Below are 17,255 nucleotides of genomic sequence, written 5' to 3'. Positions count from 1 at the left end.
GTTGGTAATAGCTCATCTTACCTGATCACTCTCCTTACAGTGTGTATGGTAACACCCATTGTTTCATGTTGTCTGTGTATATAAATCTCCCCATTGTATTTTCCACTGAATGCATCCGATGAAGTGAGCTGTAGCTCACGAAAGCTTATGCTCATATCCGCCAATTTGTTAGTCTCTAAGGTGCCACAAGTACTCCTTTTCTTTTTGCCCTGAGATAGTCACTCACAGAGGAGAGCCACTCCGGACAGCATGACAGTCATGTCCTATATGTATTCTCAAGCTATTCTCTTAGCAAAAGAAATCTTATGGTTATCTTTGGGCTCTCTTTCAAAAAGTTTATGACGTGACTTTCCAGCCTAATAAGAGACATAACATGTACAAATGCTGCTTTATAAATTCAGGAACTGTACATTTCTTCCGCGCACATAGAGAGTCTTTTTACTGCACTAAAAATTTATGTTTCAAAAGATCTTTAATTTAAAAAAAATATATTCTCAAAATCCTACACTAGATTCTTCTGGCAACATGGTACCTCATACAGCTAGTCTGGTGCTTTGTCTTTAACCATTATATGGAAGCACAGCTGTCCTTCTCTTGTTAGTCAAGTGGAATTTTACACTTAATGAAATGATTGAATCCCTGCCTAATGTAGGAATACAATACATCCTTCCTAAAATTACAGAATCATTAAACTCTGGAAGAAATGATCTTTAGAAGTCCAAGCCACAAACACCAGAGAGTTACAGGACAGCCAGCTTAGACTCCAGTTTTTTGGGGAAAGGTTACATGTAATATATTTTTTAAATTAACATCAGCTTGGTTGCACATGCAACCACCACTACAGTCAGATCTGATAATGACCACATGGGTGAGGTATTATCTTTTATTGGACCAACTTCTGTTAGTAAGGGGAGGGGGTGGGGGAAGACCTGAAGAAGAGCTCTGTATAGGCTTGAAAGCTTCTGTGTCTCTCTCTCACCAACAGAAGCTGGTCCACTAAGAGATATTACTTCACCCACTGTGACAGGGGAGTGATATTCCCCCCCCCCCATACACTAGCCCTTTATTGGGGCACAACAGGCTGCAGGCACTGGCCCGGGCAGCTCTGCCATGTGCCCCAGCAGGGAGGGCAGAGCAGGGGCCTGGATGGAAGGGGGCCAGGGCACCCTGCTAGCCCTCTGCCCAGGAAGGGGGGCAGCCCCGGCCCAAGCTGCAGAGGGGGAGGGGAGCCCCCCGGAGAGGACACTAATAAATACAGAGCTGGCCCGGTGGCAGGACCCTACTCGTCGAGGCGACAGAATGATAGAAGGCAGATATATTAGCTCCAGGTTAAGTAGGTCCCTTTTCCCTGAGTAAAGTAACAGGGAAGGTTCCAGAACAATCAGGAACTTTCCAGAATCAATTAAGACAGGCAGGCTAATCAGGGCACCCGGGTTTTAAAAAAGAACTCACTTCAGTTTGTGGTGTGCATGCAAGGTGCTGGGAGCAAGAAGCTGAGAGTGAGAAGGTGTACTACTGGAAGATTGAGAAGTACAAGCATTACCAGACATCTGGAGGAAGGTCCTGTGGTGAGCATAAAAAAGGTGTTGGGAGGAGGCCGTGGGGAAGTAGCCCAGGGAGTTGTAGCTGTCACGCAGCTGTTACAGGAGCCACTGTAGACAGCTACAATCTACAGGGCCCTGGGCTGGAACCCGGAGTAGAGGGCGGGCCCAGGTTCTCCCCCATCCCCCCAACTCCCTACTTGATACTGGAGGAGTTGACCTGGACTGTGGGTTCCACCTTAGGGGAAGGTCTCTGGCCTGTTCCCCGATTCACTAGGTGGATCAGCAGAGACTGCGGGGGTTGTTCTTCTTCCTTTTCCCCATGCTGGCCAGTGATGAGGCTAACTGAGTGAATGGCAGATTTGAGCCACAAAAGTGGCCAAACTGAGGGCTGCTGTGAACCTGTGAGGCGAGCAAATCCGCCAATAAGCGCAGGACCCACCAAGGCAGAGGAGGAACTTTGTCACACCACCTTGCCCTCTAATATCCTGGGACCATCACAGCTACAAAAACAGATCTGGTATGGACTGTTTTAGCTGGTTCTACATGGCAGATGAAGACAATCCATTCATGAGAAAGATCCTGCTTATACTAAGTTAGAGGAACTCAAACAGGCACTTCTCCCTCATTTCTCAAGGTGTTAGGATGGCCAACTCTAACTCCCTCAGCTTCATCCCCTTAAGGGATGGGGGTGGGGAGTTTATCAGAAGATCATTATGGGGAGGAAAACTGGTGAGAGGGTGATGAGTAGAGGAGGAAGTTCAGGAGGACAGATGTGATTTTTAGATAGTTTGTTTCTAAGAGAAATTCACAAGGGCACACTGGCGGAAAGAAGTATAACAGTGCCCTGTTTGACTGGAGATTAAGAGCCTGTAGGTACTAAGGGATAGAAAGTTAGAGTTAGGAGACTGCTTCAACATATACATTGCATGAAATTAAAGCAAAAAACATTAAAAACCTAATTTATAATATCTCAATTAACACAAGGTATATTTAACTACATCTCTGCATCATAAAAGACACTGATCCTTTACATTGTGAAAGGAAGCAGCACAAGTGAGGTTCCAAACTTACACATTAATGTGACAACATCACAGTGCTCAGTCACATGAACTGGAAACAGAACCAAGATAGCAGATTGACTCCATTTTCAAAATTAGCAAATGGGTAGTAAGCTACATAAATAGAAAACTAAATTTGGTCTAACGAAATCTGTTTAAGAATTCTAAAAAATCCACATAATACATCTAGATAGATGAAATCAAGTGATTTAAAGTTGGACTTTGATTCGTAATCTACTGTTGCACTATTGAAATATTTGCATACACTGCACATGAGAGCTCTGCAGGCACCTTTTTTTTTTTTCTTTAAACAAGACAGGTAAGGAAACAAAGCGAGTGTCACAGTTTCAAGGTAACTGCACCTGTATTTTCCCATCTGTGGCCTCTCAGGGCACTCAAAGGTTTCCAGCTCCTAGCTTTCAACTCTCCTAGATAGAAACTCATGTCTCACTACCTCCTGACCAGGGGTTTTAAGACTGCACAGCCCCCTGGATTACACTGTGAGATCCCAAGCAAGCCAGTCTGCCTAAAAAGGCTGGTGCCTGTGCTTTGACTTTTCTCTGAGAGTGACTAACAGAGAAATTACTAGCAGTTACAACAGAGCTCTTCTTAAGCAAGCACATTTATTCTTCAGGTAAAGCATTACAGCTTTTTATGTTGTCTCTGTAAAACATCCCTGTACACAGGCTAACAGCTTACCAGTGTGTCATCCATCAGTCTTATGGGGCCCCAGTAAGCCAAAATCTTTCTAACCCTTCCACAAAGGTTGGGGACCCTGTTGGACAGAAGGCCTTTTCTATTTGCTGGATCAGGAAGAAAGCCTTTAGTCAGTTTAACATTGGGCTATTTATTCAAAAGTCCTTTGTCTGTTGGTCTCTGCAGAATCCACTTTGAAGTAGAATAGGGGAGCCTCCCCAGGAGGCAGTACCTCTCTCAAGGTATTCTAACTTGAGTCATTTGCCTTAATCATCCCCTACTGTTTTCACTTCTTAGAGGAGCTGTGGAAATCCTCCCGCGATGAAGCGCATACAAACGTGACCCACAATGATTCATAAACCATACATACACCTAATAAAATATCATCTCCCAAAGATTCTGTAACAGAGCAACTTCCTGCAGTGAGTTTTCTGATTTTGAAAATTAGCAGGATACCCACAAAAACTAAATTCCTCTTTATCCACTGAACAGATACACTACTGACAGTGGTAGCGTAAGCCTCCCTGAAATCTCAAAGGAGCCACCTTCTTAAGATATACTTATTGCTTCAATTTTCTAAGCATTGTTAAAAAACCACACACACACACAGGAAGATGTGGTCACTGCCCCAAGCAGCTTACAATCTAACTTAAGAAAAGATGCAAAAAGCAAGTAACAAATTGTAGGCAAAGAGGCAAAGAAAAAAAAAATGTGTTTAGATATAGACTGGCAATGGCCATAATGTGATTCTTTTAATTGCAAATGTAGGTCAGTTTCTGTGCTCACTGAGAATCTCTCTTTACTCAAACTGTCAACAAAGGTGCCTACTGTGAAGTTGTGTGTGATATGCATTCCTGCCCAATAAAAATAATACTGAAATCAATTATTCATTTTATATTAAACAGCTGTCAGCTGGCCAAGAAGTGCACTGTACCCAGTTTATGTTCCTAGCTGTAGTATATGGTAGTGTGAGATGGGGAAGGAATCATAATTAAGGAATATACTAACACTATGAAAGATATCAGAATATTCACAGTTAACAAGATCAACTGTTTATTAATTTAGGTCTACACTATGTGAAAACTTCTAAAATAACTGACAGAAGGAAAAAATTTGAGACTGAGTTCTACTTTCAGCTAATACGTTAAACTCTTACTAAAGAAGATGGGAACTATAAACATATACAAGGCCAAAATCTGTCCTTTACACAGTACACAATTAGCTATGTTATAAAGGCTATTGCTGAAACAGCACAATGAAGGGGCAGAGGAGTTGTGTCTCTCAAAATGAAACTGAATCTGTGCTCTGAGGCTGCTTCATTTTCATGAAAACAGTTGGGCTGGAGATAAAGTAGTGAGAGAAAAATTAGAAACCTGCCCTAAATGGCACAGAAAGGAAGGAAAGGAAATTTTTAAAGAGTAATGAGCAAAGACGACAGAGATTAGGTATACATATAAAAAGTCTTTCCACTACAAGTATAATGATCTAATTGAACAGTAGTATTAGTGAAATGAATCACAAATCACCCACATCTTGAGTACTGCCACTTTGAGTACTGCATACAGTTCTGGTTGCTCTATCTCAAAAAAGAAAAAGATACATTAGAAATGGACAAGGTACAAAAAAGGGCAACAAAAATTATTAAGGATATGAAACAGCTTCCATATGAGGAAAGATTAAAAAACTGGGACTTTCAGCTTGGAAAAGAGACAACTAAGGGGAGATATGATAGAGGTCTAAAAAAAAAAAAAAAAAATCATGAAAGGTGTAAAGAAAATGAATGTGTGTTATTTGCTCCTTCATATAACAAGAATCATTTAAAATAATAGGCAGCAGGTTTAAAACCAACAAAAGAAAGCAATTCTTCACACAACACAGTCAACCTGTGGAACTCAACGCCAGGGGATGGTGTGAAGGCCAAAAGTATACCTAGATTCAAAAAAGAATTAGATAGGCAGGAGGATGGAGGATAGGTCCATCAATGGCTGTTAGTCAAGTTGGCCAGGGATGCAATACCATGCTCTGGGTATCCCTAGCCTCTGACTGCCAGAAACTGGATGTGGACAACAGGGCTGGATCACTTGATGACTGCCTGTTCTGTTCATTCCCTCTGAAGCACCGGACAGCGGCTACTGTCCGAAGACAGGACATTAGGCTAGATGGACTATTGGTCTGACCCAGCATGGCTGTTCTTATGTTAGTCCAGTTTCTCAAATACTATTTTTGAGGCAATTAGATAGATTTATGATCTATGAATAGGCGATAGTCACAAAAATGTTTCCTGAAATTTAATATACGTATTATTTCACAAGTCAGGAGTTCTCAAACTACAGTCCATGGACTATTGAGCGCTTGCTCTTGCTATGCAGAGCTAATTGGTCAGATGGTGTTGATTCTCCTTTTGTTCATCTGCTATATCTCATTAAAATAAGATACAATGCATTACTTTTATTTGGCCATGGCACAGATTTATGCAGTTTATATCAGTTTTCAGAATGGTGTTATTTCATGAAAAAAGTGATTAAATGTTAATACTTGATTTTTTTACTCTTACTTCCAGATATAAGACAAAGCAAACAAAATAGAAGTGTTACTGTATATCTAGGGCCCTACGAAATTCACGGCCATAAAAAACGCAAAACAGACCGTGAAATCTGGTCCCCACCCCGTGATATCTAGTCTTTTGTGTACCTTTACCCTATTCTGTATAGATTTCACGGGGGGGGGGGGGGGGGAAGGAGAGGGGGAGACCAGCATTTCTCAAACAGGGGGTTCTGACCCAAAAGGGAGTTGCGGGGGGGGGGGGGGGGTCCACAAGGTTATTTTACGGGGGGTGATATTGCCACCCTTACTTCTGTACTGCCTTCAGAGCTTGGGGGACAGGAGAGTGAGGGCTGTTGGCCGGGCACCCAACTGTGCCCCACTAGCAGGCAGCACCCCACTAGCAGCAGTGCAAAAGTAAGGGTGGCAATACCAAGCCATGCCATCCTTACTTCTGCACTGCTGCTGGTGGTGGCTCTGCCTTCAGAGCTGGGATCCTGGTCAGCAGTTGCTGCTCTCCAGCTGCTCAGCTCTGAAGACAGCACTGCCACCAGCAGCTGCAAAGTACTACAATCCCCCCTACAATAACTTTGCGACCCACCCTCCCCGCAACTCCTTTTTGGGTCAGGGCCCCTACAATTATAACAGTGAAATTTCAGATTTAAATTTTTAAAATCCTATGACCACGAAATTGACCTCAGTTTGGTAGGGCCTTATGTATATCCCAAATAAGTCTGTGTCTAAAAACATAATCCTATTTTACTGTTCTCCCCTCTTACAAGTAATTAAACCAAATATTTCTAAGAGTACATGACACTAAAATGTTGCCTGTATACACCAATAGATCATGTGCCTCCCTAGATTTACTGTTGGCTTATAGAAAGCATTTGTTGTTGTTCTATAATTCATATTAAAGAGTAATAAACGGCTTTTGAGATTTAACATGTTACTTGTTTTAGGACATAATCATTTCCCCTTTGTTTAATAATAAAACCTGGCACTTACTCTTTTCTTGTTCAAAGGTCTTTATAAACATTGCACAATCATCAACACCATGTGAAGTAGTTAAGTGTAATACACATTTTATAGATGGGGAAATTGAAACAGAGATTAAGCAAAGATTGAAAGATTGAAACAAAGATTGCTCAAGGGCACAGAGGATTCACATGGCAGTCAGAATTAATTTTTTTTTTTTTTTAAATTCCTGGTTCCTAATCCTGTGCTTAGACTAGACTTCCCTTTTAACAAAGGGTTCCACTTCCCCACCATCAGATCTGAACATTGAACAAAAAACTATCCTTTCTCTCTTTTCTGCACATTACATCACATAGATGTGATATTAGTGAAAAAACAGAAGATTCCCTCACCAATTTCCATTAAAAGTTTTGATCTCACACTATATTGCAAATGATCTCCATGTGGGAGCTGGGCTTCTAGTCTCCCAAGTCTCCATTATTCCTCCTCAGAGAATAACTCCAGTGCCTGCCTTGGCTGCTACTGCTTATACCTTTCCCCAGATGTTAGCAGTGACATGGACATGATTCTTTTCAGTTTCATCCCAGCTCACAGGATTCTGAAGGGCAGCAAAGATATCAGACATCCTTGTTAATTTAATTTTGCTGCTGCTGGGAAAGAGTTAGGAGAATCAGTGGAGAAGCTGGAGAGGTCTATCTGCAGACTCAGAACCACACATAGCAGAAGCTCACATTTAGGTGGTTATCTTGGCAGCTAGAAGGACCAAACACGTAGTTTATCAGAACATTTAAATTCTGCACAATCAGACAAATTACACCCCTCTCCCCCCAATCCTTCACACATGCTCATTCCCCACTTGCAAGTGAATTTTACAAGCCCATTACAATACACATTTCTCTACACTTATGAGTATTAACCCGCGTTTATAATGCGCCCAGAACAGTTGTATTTGGGTGTGCGTTGTAGGACTTCATGGTATTTGATAACATTTTTCTCCCCCTGAACAGTTTCTCCCTTTCACTGCCTATGTTATGGAATTGTGAGCGTCATGCATCCTCATCTGAAAAGGCTTCATCTGCAGGTTCCTGGTGCCATTCCGGTGCAGCTACTTTCCCTGCATAATCCCCAGACTCCTACCCAGCTCCGGGGCACCACAGCAGCCTGTTCGCTGCCCCTTTCCCGTCACCCTGCCAGCTTCCTCTCTGCAGGAGAGAACGTAAAATACTCACTGGGTGGATTTAAAGGTAACTTCCCTGTGGAGGCCCGGGGCCACCTGGCCGGCACAGACGCCTCTGCCCGTGACTGTGCGGTCCGCGCGGACCAGGGCACAGCGCCCCGCATCGCCTCCGCTGAGCCGCTGGAGGAGAGACAGGAACCGTCCCAATGCGGACAAGCCCCGGAGCAGGCAGCGGGGCGGGGAGGAAGAGCGTGGGCGCAGAGGCGCGCCCGCACCAGGCCGCTGTGAGCGTCGAGCTGTCGGGGGTTGCGGCTCCACGTCAGCCCGAGCCACCGGCTGAGAGCGCTTGTCACCGCTCTCCCCTCCCCCCACCCCGGCCCATCTGCCCCATGCCCTCTAGGGAAAGGCCGGAGCTGACCTGCCGGGGGGTTTCCGCTCGGCTCCGGTCACTGGCGGGCGGCGGCGAAGAGGAAGCAGCAGCGGCCGCCGCAGTCTCTACTCGGGCTCCTCCGGGCTCCCATCACCTCCGCCCGGGGCCCGGCCTGACGACGCCGTTACCAGGACCTCCCGCCCCCTCGAGGAAGTCAACAAACCCCTCACGTGACCCCAATGTCGCTCTCCCGAAGGGCACCGGCGGGTCCCGGAAGACGACAGGGCAGGACTACACCTCCCGGCATGCAGTGCGCGAGCGGGACGTGAGGTGAGTGTCAGCCCGCCCCCTTTTACGGCCACAGAACGACCGTACTCGGCTCTGTGACTAGGGCCGCCCCTTCTGAAGGGACCTCGTTCTCATGCAGGCGCCAGCGCCCTCGCCTGCCCAAGTGCTGCAATAGCTACCCCCTTGCACAGCACACGTGGCCCTCGGAAAGTATTGCTGCTCCCTGGAGCGTCGGGACAGTTCTGTGTTCCCCTGCAAGAAGCAGTGGAGGCCGCCCAAAGTCGTGCATGTCCCCTCTGTATGTCTTTCCATATGCTCCCAGCCCACTCTTTTACATGCTTCTGCCCCTTAAATATTACTCTTCACCCCTCTATCACAGGTGATATTACACACATGCATAGGCAGGGGTAAATATTAAAGGGAGATAGGTGAGGATATTCATAGAACTAGATAGGCTCAAAGAAACTACCTATAAATTCAGAAGTATAACAAAATTATTAATTGGTTACCCAAACACAGCCATTTCATACCTGTATTCAAGGGTTCTGGAACTAGGGGTAAAAACAATGAGGAGTCCTTGTGGCACCTTAGAGACAAACAAATTTATTTGGGTATAAGCTTTCCTGGGCTAAAACCCACTTCATCAGATGCATGGAGTGGAGCATACAGTAGGGAGGTAAAAATACACAGCATATGAAAAGATAGGAGTTGCCTTAGCAAGTGGGGGGTCATTGCTAATGAACTAATTCAATTTAAGTTAGAAGTAGGCAACAGTTGAGGAAAAGGAGTGGAAGTCACTTTTGTAGTGTTAATGAGGCCAATGTAAACAAGGGGTTTGGCAGCACACCCATGGCTTGAGGAGGTCTTGTTCAATGGTTTTCAGCATCCTCACTATAAAATTTGTTCCAGTTCCACTGCCTGTATTCAATGATTACAAAGATTTCTCTCTGATCAATATCCTTAAGTCTTTTTAAGAAACTGTTACATCCACTTAGTCTCATAGAATTTAAATTATTTCAAAGTACTGCTCCAGGGCACTGATCCTGCAGACATTTTATACAGGTGCTTAACTCTGAGTATGTGAATAGACCTAATGAAGTCAGGTACACAAGTGTTTGCAGGATCAGGATCTGGTTTTTAGAACATCTAACATTCTAAAATTGATTGTATAAAAGGCCCATTTTTTTGTTTTTGTAGGGAAGCTGCTGCTTGTTCAATGAGCATTTTGTAAATAGCATTTTTTGGCTGACTGCTAAAGCACAACAGCTTGTACATTTTTAAAAATTCGTATGCAGTATCTTAATCACAATCATTCAATGTGACCATCAGTTTTACTGCTTATGCACAATGTTATAACAATAGAGGAAATGGAAATGAAGTATACAGTACAACAATTACTTCTTTTGTCAAGCTACCATTGAAATATTCCAAACTAAGTTCTGCCCGTTGGTTTGGACAATCAGGTACATTTCCTCATGAAGTGAACAGAAAGTTCAGGTCATTGTTATTAGAGATACACAAGTGTTATTCTTTGTTAAAAGAAAAAATTCCCTTCCTGAGATTTAGATTTTTTTCTTTAGTGACTCAAAATAAAATCATCATGGCTAAGAGTCAGAAAGCCATATTCCCCTTTATACAATTAACAATTATTTAACCGAAGAAAAACAAACCACTTAGGTAACAATACATCTAATCAACATCCGCTACTTTCTAATCCAGCTGCTCAAACTATGTAGACCAGGCCTGAGTAAAAACAAGGGGCGTATTCTCCACCACTTTTCACCTTTTGTAATCATTTACATCTATGCAACTGGGTATAAAAAGCTGCAAAAATCATAGGATTGGCTTTTACACTCACTTTGCCACAATGTAAATGACTACACAAGTAGAGGTAAAAAAATAATGAGAATCAGGTTCCAGGGGTGGGATCCACAAGGGTACTTAGATAGCTAAACCCCAGATTTAAGCACCTAAATCTGAGGTTTAGGTGCCTAAATCCCAGTTTAAGAGTTTTGTGATCCACAAAACTCCTGCCAAACCCTATAAGCACCTAAATTTACTTGGCACCTAAGTTTTTGCAGTAAAGAGTTTCTTAGGTGCCTACATTTCTGTCTCTGAGCATGCTGACTGTTGTCTCACTCCAGGCATCTGGACGCGTAAGCTCCAGAGCAATCAACAAACTGGGGGAAGCCAGGTGTTTGCTTGCCTATCTTCCATGTGGGGCCTGAATACCATGAAAAACTAACCTCAGGGCAGACTCTTAAGAAATAGAGCACAAACCCCAAACTGGTTGTGTGTTTTATACTTAGGTTTCATCAACAAAGTATCCAGCGTGAACTCCTCAAGCCCTATAACAGCCTTAACATGAAGTCACAGACATATTGGAGTACCCAAGAGGACTACCTTGCCACCCAGGCAAGCTTGCCTTTGTGATAGATGGTCCCTCACACCAAAAATCACAATAATATTCAGGTTATTCCCAGTCCCAAAGGATGAGTCACTTAGCCCAAGTCAACTGCACCTTAGATCCTATACCAAAGACAATGCTTGAAACCAATCCTATAAGAAAAGCTATCTAAAGATTTATTAACTAAGAACAATAAGTGAGAGTTACTTCCAGAGTTAAAGCAGGTAAACATACATAGACAAATGAGCTACAGTGTTAAGTCTCAAAAGGTAATAGAAGCTGCTGTAATATGCAAATGCTATAAGTCCTCTAGGGCTAACCCCAGCCAAGCACCGGGGAACTCTTGCTCATGCTTAGAAATTTTCACCCCTAAGAGTTCAAGCAGCATAGGGCGATCCAGTTTCTTCTGGTCAGGGATTTTTATTCCCTTCCCCCAGAATTCAAACTGATGGGACAAGTCGTCGTGCACATCTTCATGGCAGACATGCCAAACCCATGGAAAAAAACGCATAAATTTGGCTTGTTTTTCGCTTAATTGGCTTGTGAGTTGCTTGTTGGCTAGTTTTTGGCTTGTTGCTTTTTTTTTTTATCAGCTCCCAGCAAGGAGGGGAGAGAGTCAGGGGTGCACAGTGCGCCAACCACAGTCCCACACTGCACGCTGGGGGGAATCTAGTAACGTAAAGTATTGGGGTTCTTAGGAATTGGCTTGTTTAGCATTGTTTTGAAATGGGATCAACTTGATTTTTGGCTTATTGTGAAAGTCGGGGGTGCTTATTTAGCCCGTGAAAGTTGACAACTCTGCTTCAAGGGCATGCGTGTGCGGGTCAATCAACAAAGTTTTTGTCCTTTGATGTTTCACAATGGTTCACTTGGTTTCAATGGGCCATGTGTGCAGAACCTAGCACCTTCTATAGGAAACCAGGATCTTACATTTAATGGTTCTTTCCTGTTTAATGAGTTATACAAGTTACAGAGGTTTACAGTGCAAACACTTAACATCTGTACCCCATCTCATAAAGTTATATTAAGTGAGATTAATTCATGCAGCACCCTACAAGCATTTTATAAAGTCTAAACACATTTTTATAAATTTAATACCTATTTTAATAATACTAACACACAGGTGAGCCAGACTGGTTTAGAGCTATACATTCATCAGTGTTCCACTGGGGCACCTGGTCTGTCAGCATCACAGGTGTGCTCAGAGACTGCCTACTGGGTCAGGTCCTAATCAAAGTCTAGCCACCAGAGGAGGTAGAACAGCCCCCCACTTTTAGTCTACTGATTAGAACATTCTCCTGAGTGACTTAGATCCAGTTCCTTCTTCCCCGTCAGGATCGGGAGAAAGGATTTGAACAGGGCTCTCCCACATTTCAGGAAAATGCTCAAACCACTGAGGTACTGGATAATCTGATACAATCTATCCTGTTGAAGCTGTTCCACTGCAGCTAAATAGTGAAAGAGTGATTGGAATTGGGGAACTGGACCCTGGCTCTTCCATGTCCCAGGTGGGTGGTCTAACCATTGGACAATAGAAGCTCTCTCTCTCTCTTCTCTGAATAACTGTTCCACTGAGCATAAATATTTAAATAATCAGGAAAAGGCACCTGCACACAGCCTGGCTTTAGGTGCCTATCTCCATGAGAAGGATAGGACTGTCACCCGGCATCTCCCATTGCCTAGCTTAGGCAGCTCCCCGCCTAGCGCCATAGCTTTGTGAATCCCCTTCTAAGGCACTTGTCTCTCCCCATTGATTGTATAGGGACCTTAGGCGCTCATGCAGACTTTGTGGCTTGCAGTGTTGTTCCTGTGATTTTTTTAGGCACCTAAAAGTTAAATGCCACAACACCAAGCATTGCAATATCTATGTCCCTTTGTGGATCTGGCCCCAGGTGTTTATATTTGGTGCTGAGTTAGTTGTAATATAGTTCACCTGTTCAGACTAACGATGTCAAGCAGAAACATGACTACTTTTCCTCAGTCCAATTCAAGATGAGAAGAAAATAATTCCCACCTACTCACTATATAGGAGTTTCCTTCCAGGTACCAGAAAGCCCTTACTCACCAAACCCAATCCACATAGATTCCCTGGGGAGGGCAGCTGGTTGCCTAGATCACCACTGTTGTCCTATACTATTTAAAAGATAGATGGGAGGTTTTTTTCTGTGTCAAAATCAAGGCAGAGTGCTTTTGTCCCTTTTGAGTTCTCCAACTGAGGCCCAAAGGGACTGTACACCATGTCACAAAGTGAACTGAAGAAATGAATGTGCATCTGAGTACAGAAATTGCACCATATTATATGTATAACTGTACATACCTAACTTTCCACCACATAAGATCTCACTACAGTGTGAATAAAGATAGGGAAAATAGCTGGAAATAGTGTCTCAGAGAGTAGTAGTGCGGTTAGAGAGTTTATTCTGTGTACATCTGTTGGAAAAAAGTCTCATTTAGAGAAAAGTATCTGAGTATTCTAAATGAGAAAAATCTTCTTTGGAAAAAAGAGAAAAAGATTTCAATCTTTATTGTTCATATATCTCTAAGAAATATCTTAATGTTGTACAAGAACAGTTAGAAATATTTTGTTATATTTAAGTTAGAAATACTACCAAAAATTTAGGTCAGAACAATGCCTGGCTTTTATATAAGCTCAGAGAAGAACAGACCTCTATTTTCAGCTATATCTACAATCCATTTTTCTATGCTATTAAACCACCACCAAATCCTGAGGTCAGTTCTTAAGCTCCTATCCTTCAATTTACACTGTACATGCAGCTGTACTAACTTCAGTAGGGCCCTGTGCAGGTGCAGCAGTCCATCTGTATGTTCTAAATTGAGGATCGGGGCACCATCAGGCAAACTACTGTTGACTTGGATAGGAATTAGCCAGAATTAAATCTGAGTAAAGACGTAAGGATTTAACCTGTCCATTTTAATATGCAGCTATTTTTTTAAAAAATAAGATTTTCAACATATAAGACAGTTAACTTTACAGTATTTCCCCTCACCCTACCCTATTTTTTCTGTGTATCAACTTAGCATAATTTTATATCTATTGTTACTTTCACATATTTTTTTAAATTTGCAGTTTTGCTTTAAAAAATTAATCAGCAAAACATATGTTGATAGAGTGGGGACTAAGTGCCAGATTTTTAAAGATATTTAGGTGTCTAAAAATGCAGGGTTTTTTTTTTATCGGCAGTTAGTGGGATTTTCAAAAGCACCTAGGTGTGAGGGAGTTAGGGACGTAGACCTGGATCCACAAAGGGTCTTAGGTACCTACCTCCCACTTAGATGCCTAAATCCAAAATTTAGGTGCCACTAAGATCCTCAAAACTCCTGCTCACCTGCCACCTAACTCTATAGGCACTTAGAATTCCTCGGCACCCAATTTTTGCCATGAGAGATCCCTGGATGTCTAAGGCTATGCCTACACTGTAGTTAAAAACCCAGAGGCTTGGGCTAACAGGCTGTTTAATTGCGATGTAGAGGCTCGGGCTAGAGCCCAGGCTCTAGGACTTCGTGAGGTTGGTGGGTCCCAGATCTTGGGCTGCAGCCTGAGTCTGAACATCTCCACCACAATTTAACAGCCCCTAGCCTGAGCCCTGCGAGCCTGAGTTAGCCAGCGCAGGCCAGTTGTGGGTGTTTTTAACTGCAGTGTAGACATACCAGAAGTTTCTGCCTCAGGGCATGCGCATCATGTTTCACTCCAACGTTTCACTGCATGCCTAAGCCTCAGAGGGACTCTCAAATCAGGTGAAAATAGGTGTTTCCCTTCCTAGCTCACTTGCAGGGCCTGATCTGATAGGCATACTCAAAACATTCCTATCGAACTGGACCCTCCACAAAATCCAGTTGGAGGAGGGGGGTCTCTTATAACTTTTAGCCAGGTGGTTAGAGTACTCACCAAGGATATTGGAGACCCAGGTTTAATTACCCCTTTGTGTAAGGAGGAGAAGGGAGATCCCTGTTCAGATCCTTTCTCCCCTTCAAGCAGAAGGGGGAATTGAACCTGGATCACCAACATCCTGGGTGAGTGCTCTAATGACTGGACTAAAAGTTATAAGGGAGGTGCCTCCTCTACTTTTTTTAAAAAAAGGAGTACTTGTGGCACCTTAAAGACTAACCAATTTATCTGAGCATAAGCTTTCGTGAGCTACAGCTCACTTCATCGGATGCATCCACAGTATGCATCCGATGAAGTGAGCTGTAGCTCACGAAAGCTTATGCTCAAATAAATTGGTTAGTCTCTAAGGTGCCACAAGTACTCCTTTTCTTTTTGCGAATACAGACTAACACGGCTGTTACTCTGAAACCTATCCTCTACTTTTTGCAAGCAACCCCCTTTCCCCAAACAAAATAGCTTTGGCCCCTAACTTCAGGAGGAGATGCCTACCTCCCATGCCATTTACATGCCTAACTCCATGAAAGGGGCTGTGCTTATGACACACCCCTTTTATTAGCATCTGTTAATGGCTAGCTTAGGCAGCTCCCTGTCTTACATGTAGGCTTTTGTGGATCCAATTCTTAGGCAATTATCTCTCCCCAGACATTGTATCGGGAGCCTGGGGGCCTAACTCAGGCTTTGTGGATTCCAGTGATTTTCTAGATGCCTAACTCTTTTTGTGGATCTAGGCCCTAAATACTTTTGAAAGTCCCACGAGGCTCCTGACTACATCTTTAAGCACAAAAATATCTTTAAAAATCTGGCCATAGCTGACTCAAGGATGTGGTCATGGGAATCTTTCACTTCTAGGTCACTGGCTCAGAATCAGCTCTGATCAGATAGGGTCAGACTGTCAAAAGCTATGTGGGCACCTAAGAATACATGTTAAGAATTAGGTTAACCTGCTTAAGTGCTTTTAACAATCCCACTAGGTATCTGTTTCTGTACCTTTAGGTGCCTAACTACCTTGAAAATCTGGCCCTACCTGATGAAAAGTTATTAAAAACTGATGTCTGTTCAATAGCCTATATAGTTTAAGTTTGGTTACAAATGGACATGAAGGACTGTTCGTTTCTTTTATAATCAGCCCCTCTCGCTGTATGAGGCAGGCATACTGATAAGGCAATGTGATGAAGCTTGCACTGCTGCTGCCAATGTTGTCCTTATATTTAGACGTGTTACTTCAGTTATTATGCATGATCACTAAGTTCACTGTAAAGAAAACCCATGTTAGACTCCTATTTTCACTCAATTATATTTTCTAAAAGACCTCATCATAGTCATAATGAATACTGCTTGCTGAATGCCATGCTGAACACAGATGTTGCAGTTGGGCAAAATAATCCACCATCTGTGCAATCTCTCCTCTGCAACCAATGAAACGGTTGCATGCAATTTAGCTATAGCGTGATTGGTTGAGTTAATTCTGATATCACACTGGTCCATACTACTGGCATAGATATGTGCTTTATTGTAGCTGTACACCACACAAGTGTAATTTGTAAAGTCAAAAGTACTGAGAATTTAAAATATTCACAATAACAGACCATCAATCCCAGCAATAATTGAACCTGGTGATATTCTAAAGAAAAGGAGCTCTCAACCATGTTTATAGCCGTTTCTATTGCTTCACACTGACTCAACAGACATTCTAGGCTTCGGAGTGACACACAGACAGAGTGACAAGCCTGGAATCTTATTATATCAATATTTTTATCAACTAGAGTATAAAATCTATGTCCAATCTGGAACCTGAGTTTGGCCAATACTGGCAAAGGTTGTGGTAGAGGAAAGATCTGTATGGGTTTAAAAACATCCTAAAGGTACTGATCTATGTAGGGTGACCAGATCGCAACAATAAAATATAGGGACACATTGGGGTGCCATCGGCCCCACCACCACTCCACCCCAGGCCCTGCTCCTGCTCCACACCAGACCCCACCTCCTCGTCCTTCCTCACCCCCCCGCCTACTGCCGGCTTGCTGAGTCCCTCCTCACTCCCCCCACCATCCGCCCCTCCCTCCCCCGCCCCGTTAGACAATATAAGTGATTAATGATAATAATCCCTTGAATGGGCTTTGGGTCAGGCCAATAGAGAGTCCTGGCTTTCCCCTAATACACCCTTCCCTTCCCCTACCCCTTAGCCATGTCCCCTCTTGGTATTCTTGAGCTCCACATGGATTTAAACAGGCTATATTGTTTCCAAATCACAGTATACCCTGGCAGCCTAATCATGCTAGCAGGTTACTACCT

The 17,255-nt window shown here is 43.2% G+C and overlaps 1 protein-coding gene across 3 annotated transcripts in view; it reads right to left on the bottom strand.

Moving 5' to 3' along the window:
• The window catches only part of AZI2 (5-azacytidine induced 2), a 45,549-nt gene extending 36,899 nt beyond the window's left edge, over nt 1-8,650 (bottom strand). The window contains exon 1 of one of the 3 annotated variants that reach the window (XM_077811245.1): nt 8,410-8,650. Coding sequence is in view for 2 of the 3 variants with exons in the window: in XM_077811246.1 (XP_077667372.1) it covers nt 8,044-8,155 (112 nt within the window). In the remaining variant the exon portion in view is untranslated. Of the gene's footprint in view, nt 1-8,043; nt 8,265-8,409 lie in introns of those variants that run through there. The other 2 variants (XM_077811246.1, XM_077811244.1) reach the window with 2 other exon arrangements.
• Nucleotides 8,651-17,255: the final 8,605 nt, after the last annotated feature.

Source organism: Eretmochelys imbricata, chromosome 2 (assembly GCF_965152235.1).
Source record: "Eretmochelys imbricata isolate rEreImb1 chromosome 2, rEreImb1.hap1, whole genome shotgun sequence".
Classification (NCBI taxonomy): domain Eukaryota; kingdom Metazoa; phylum Chordata; order Testudines; family Cheloniidae; genus Eretmochelys; species Eretmochelys imbricata.
Note: the sequence above shows the minus strand (reverse complement) of the source record. Positions and strands in the feature narration are given on the sequence as shown.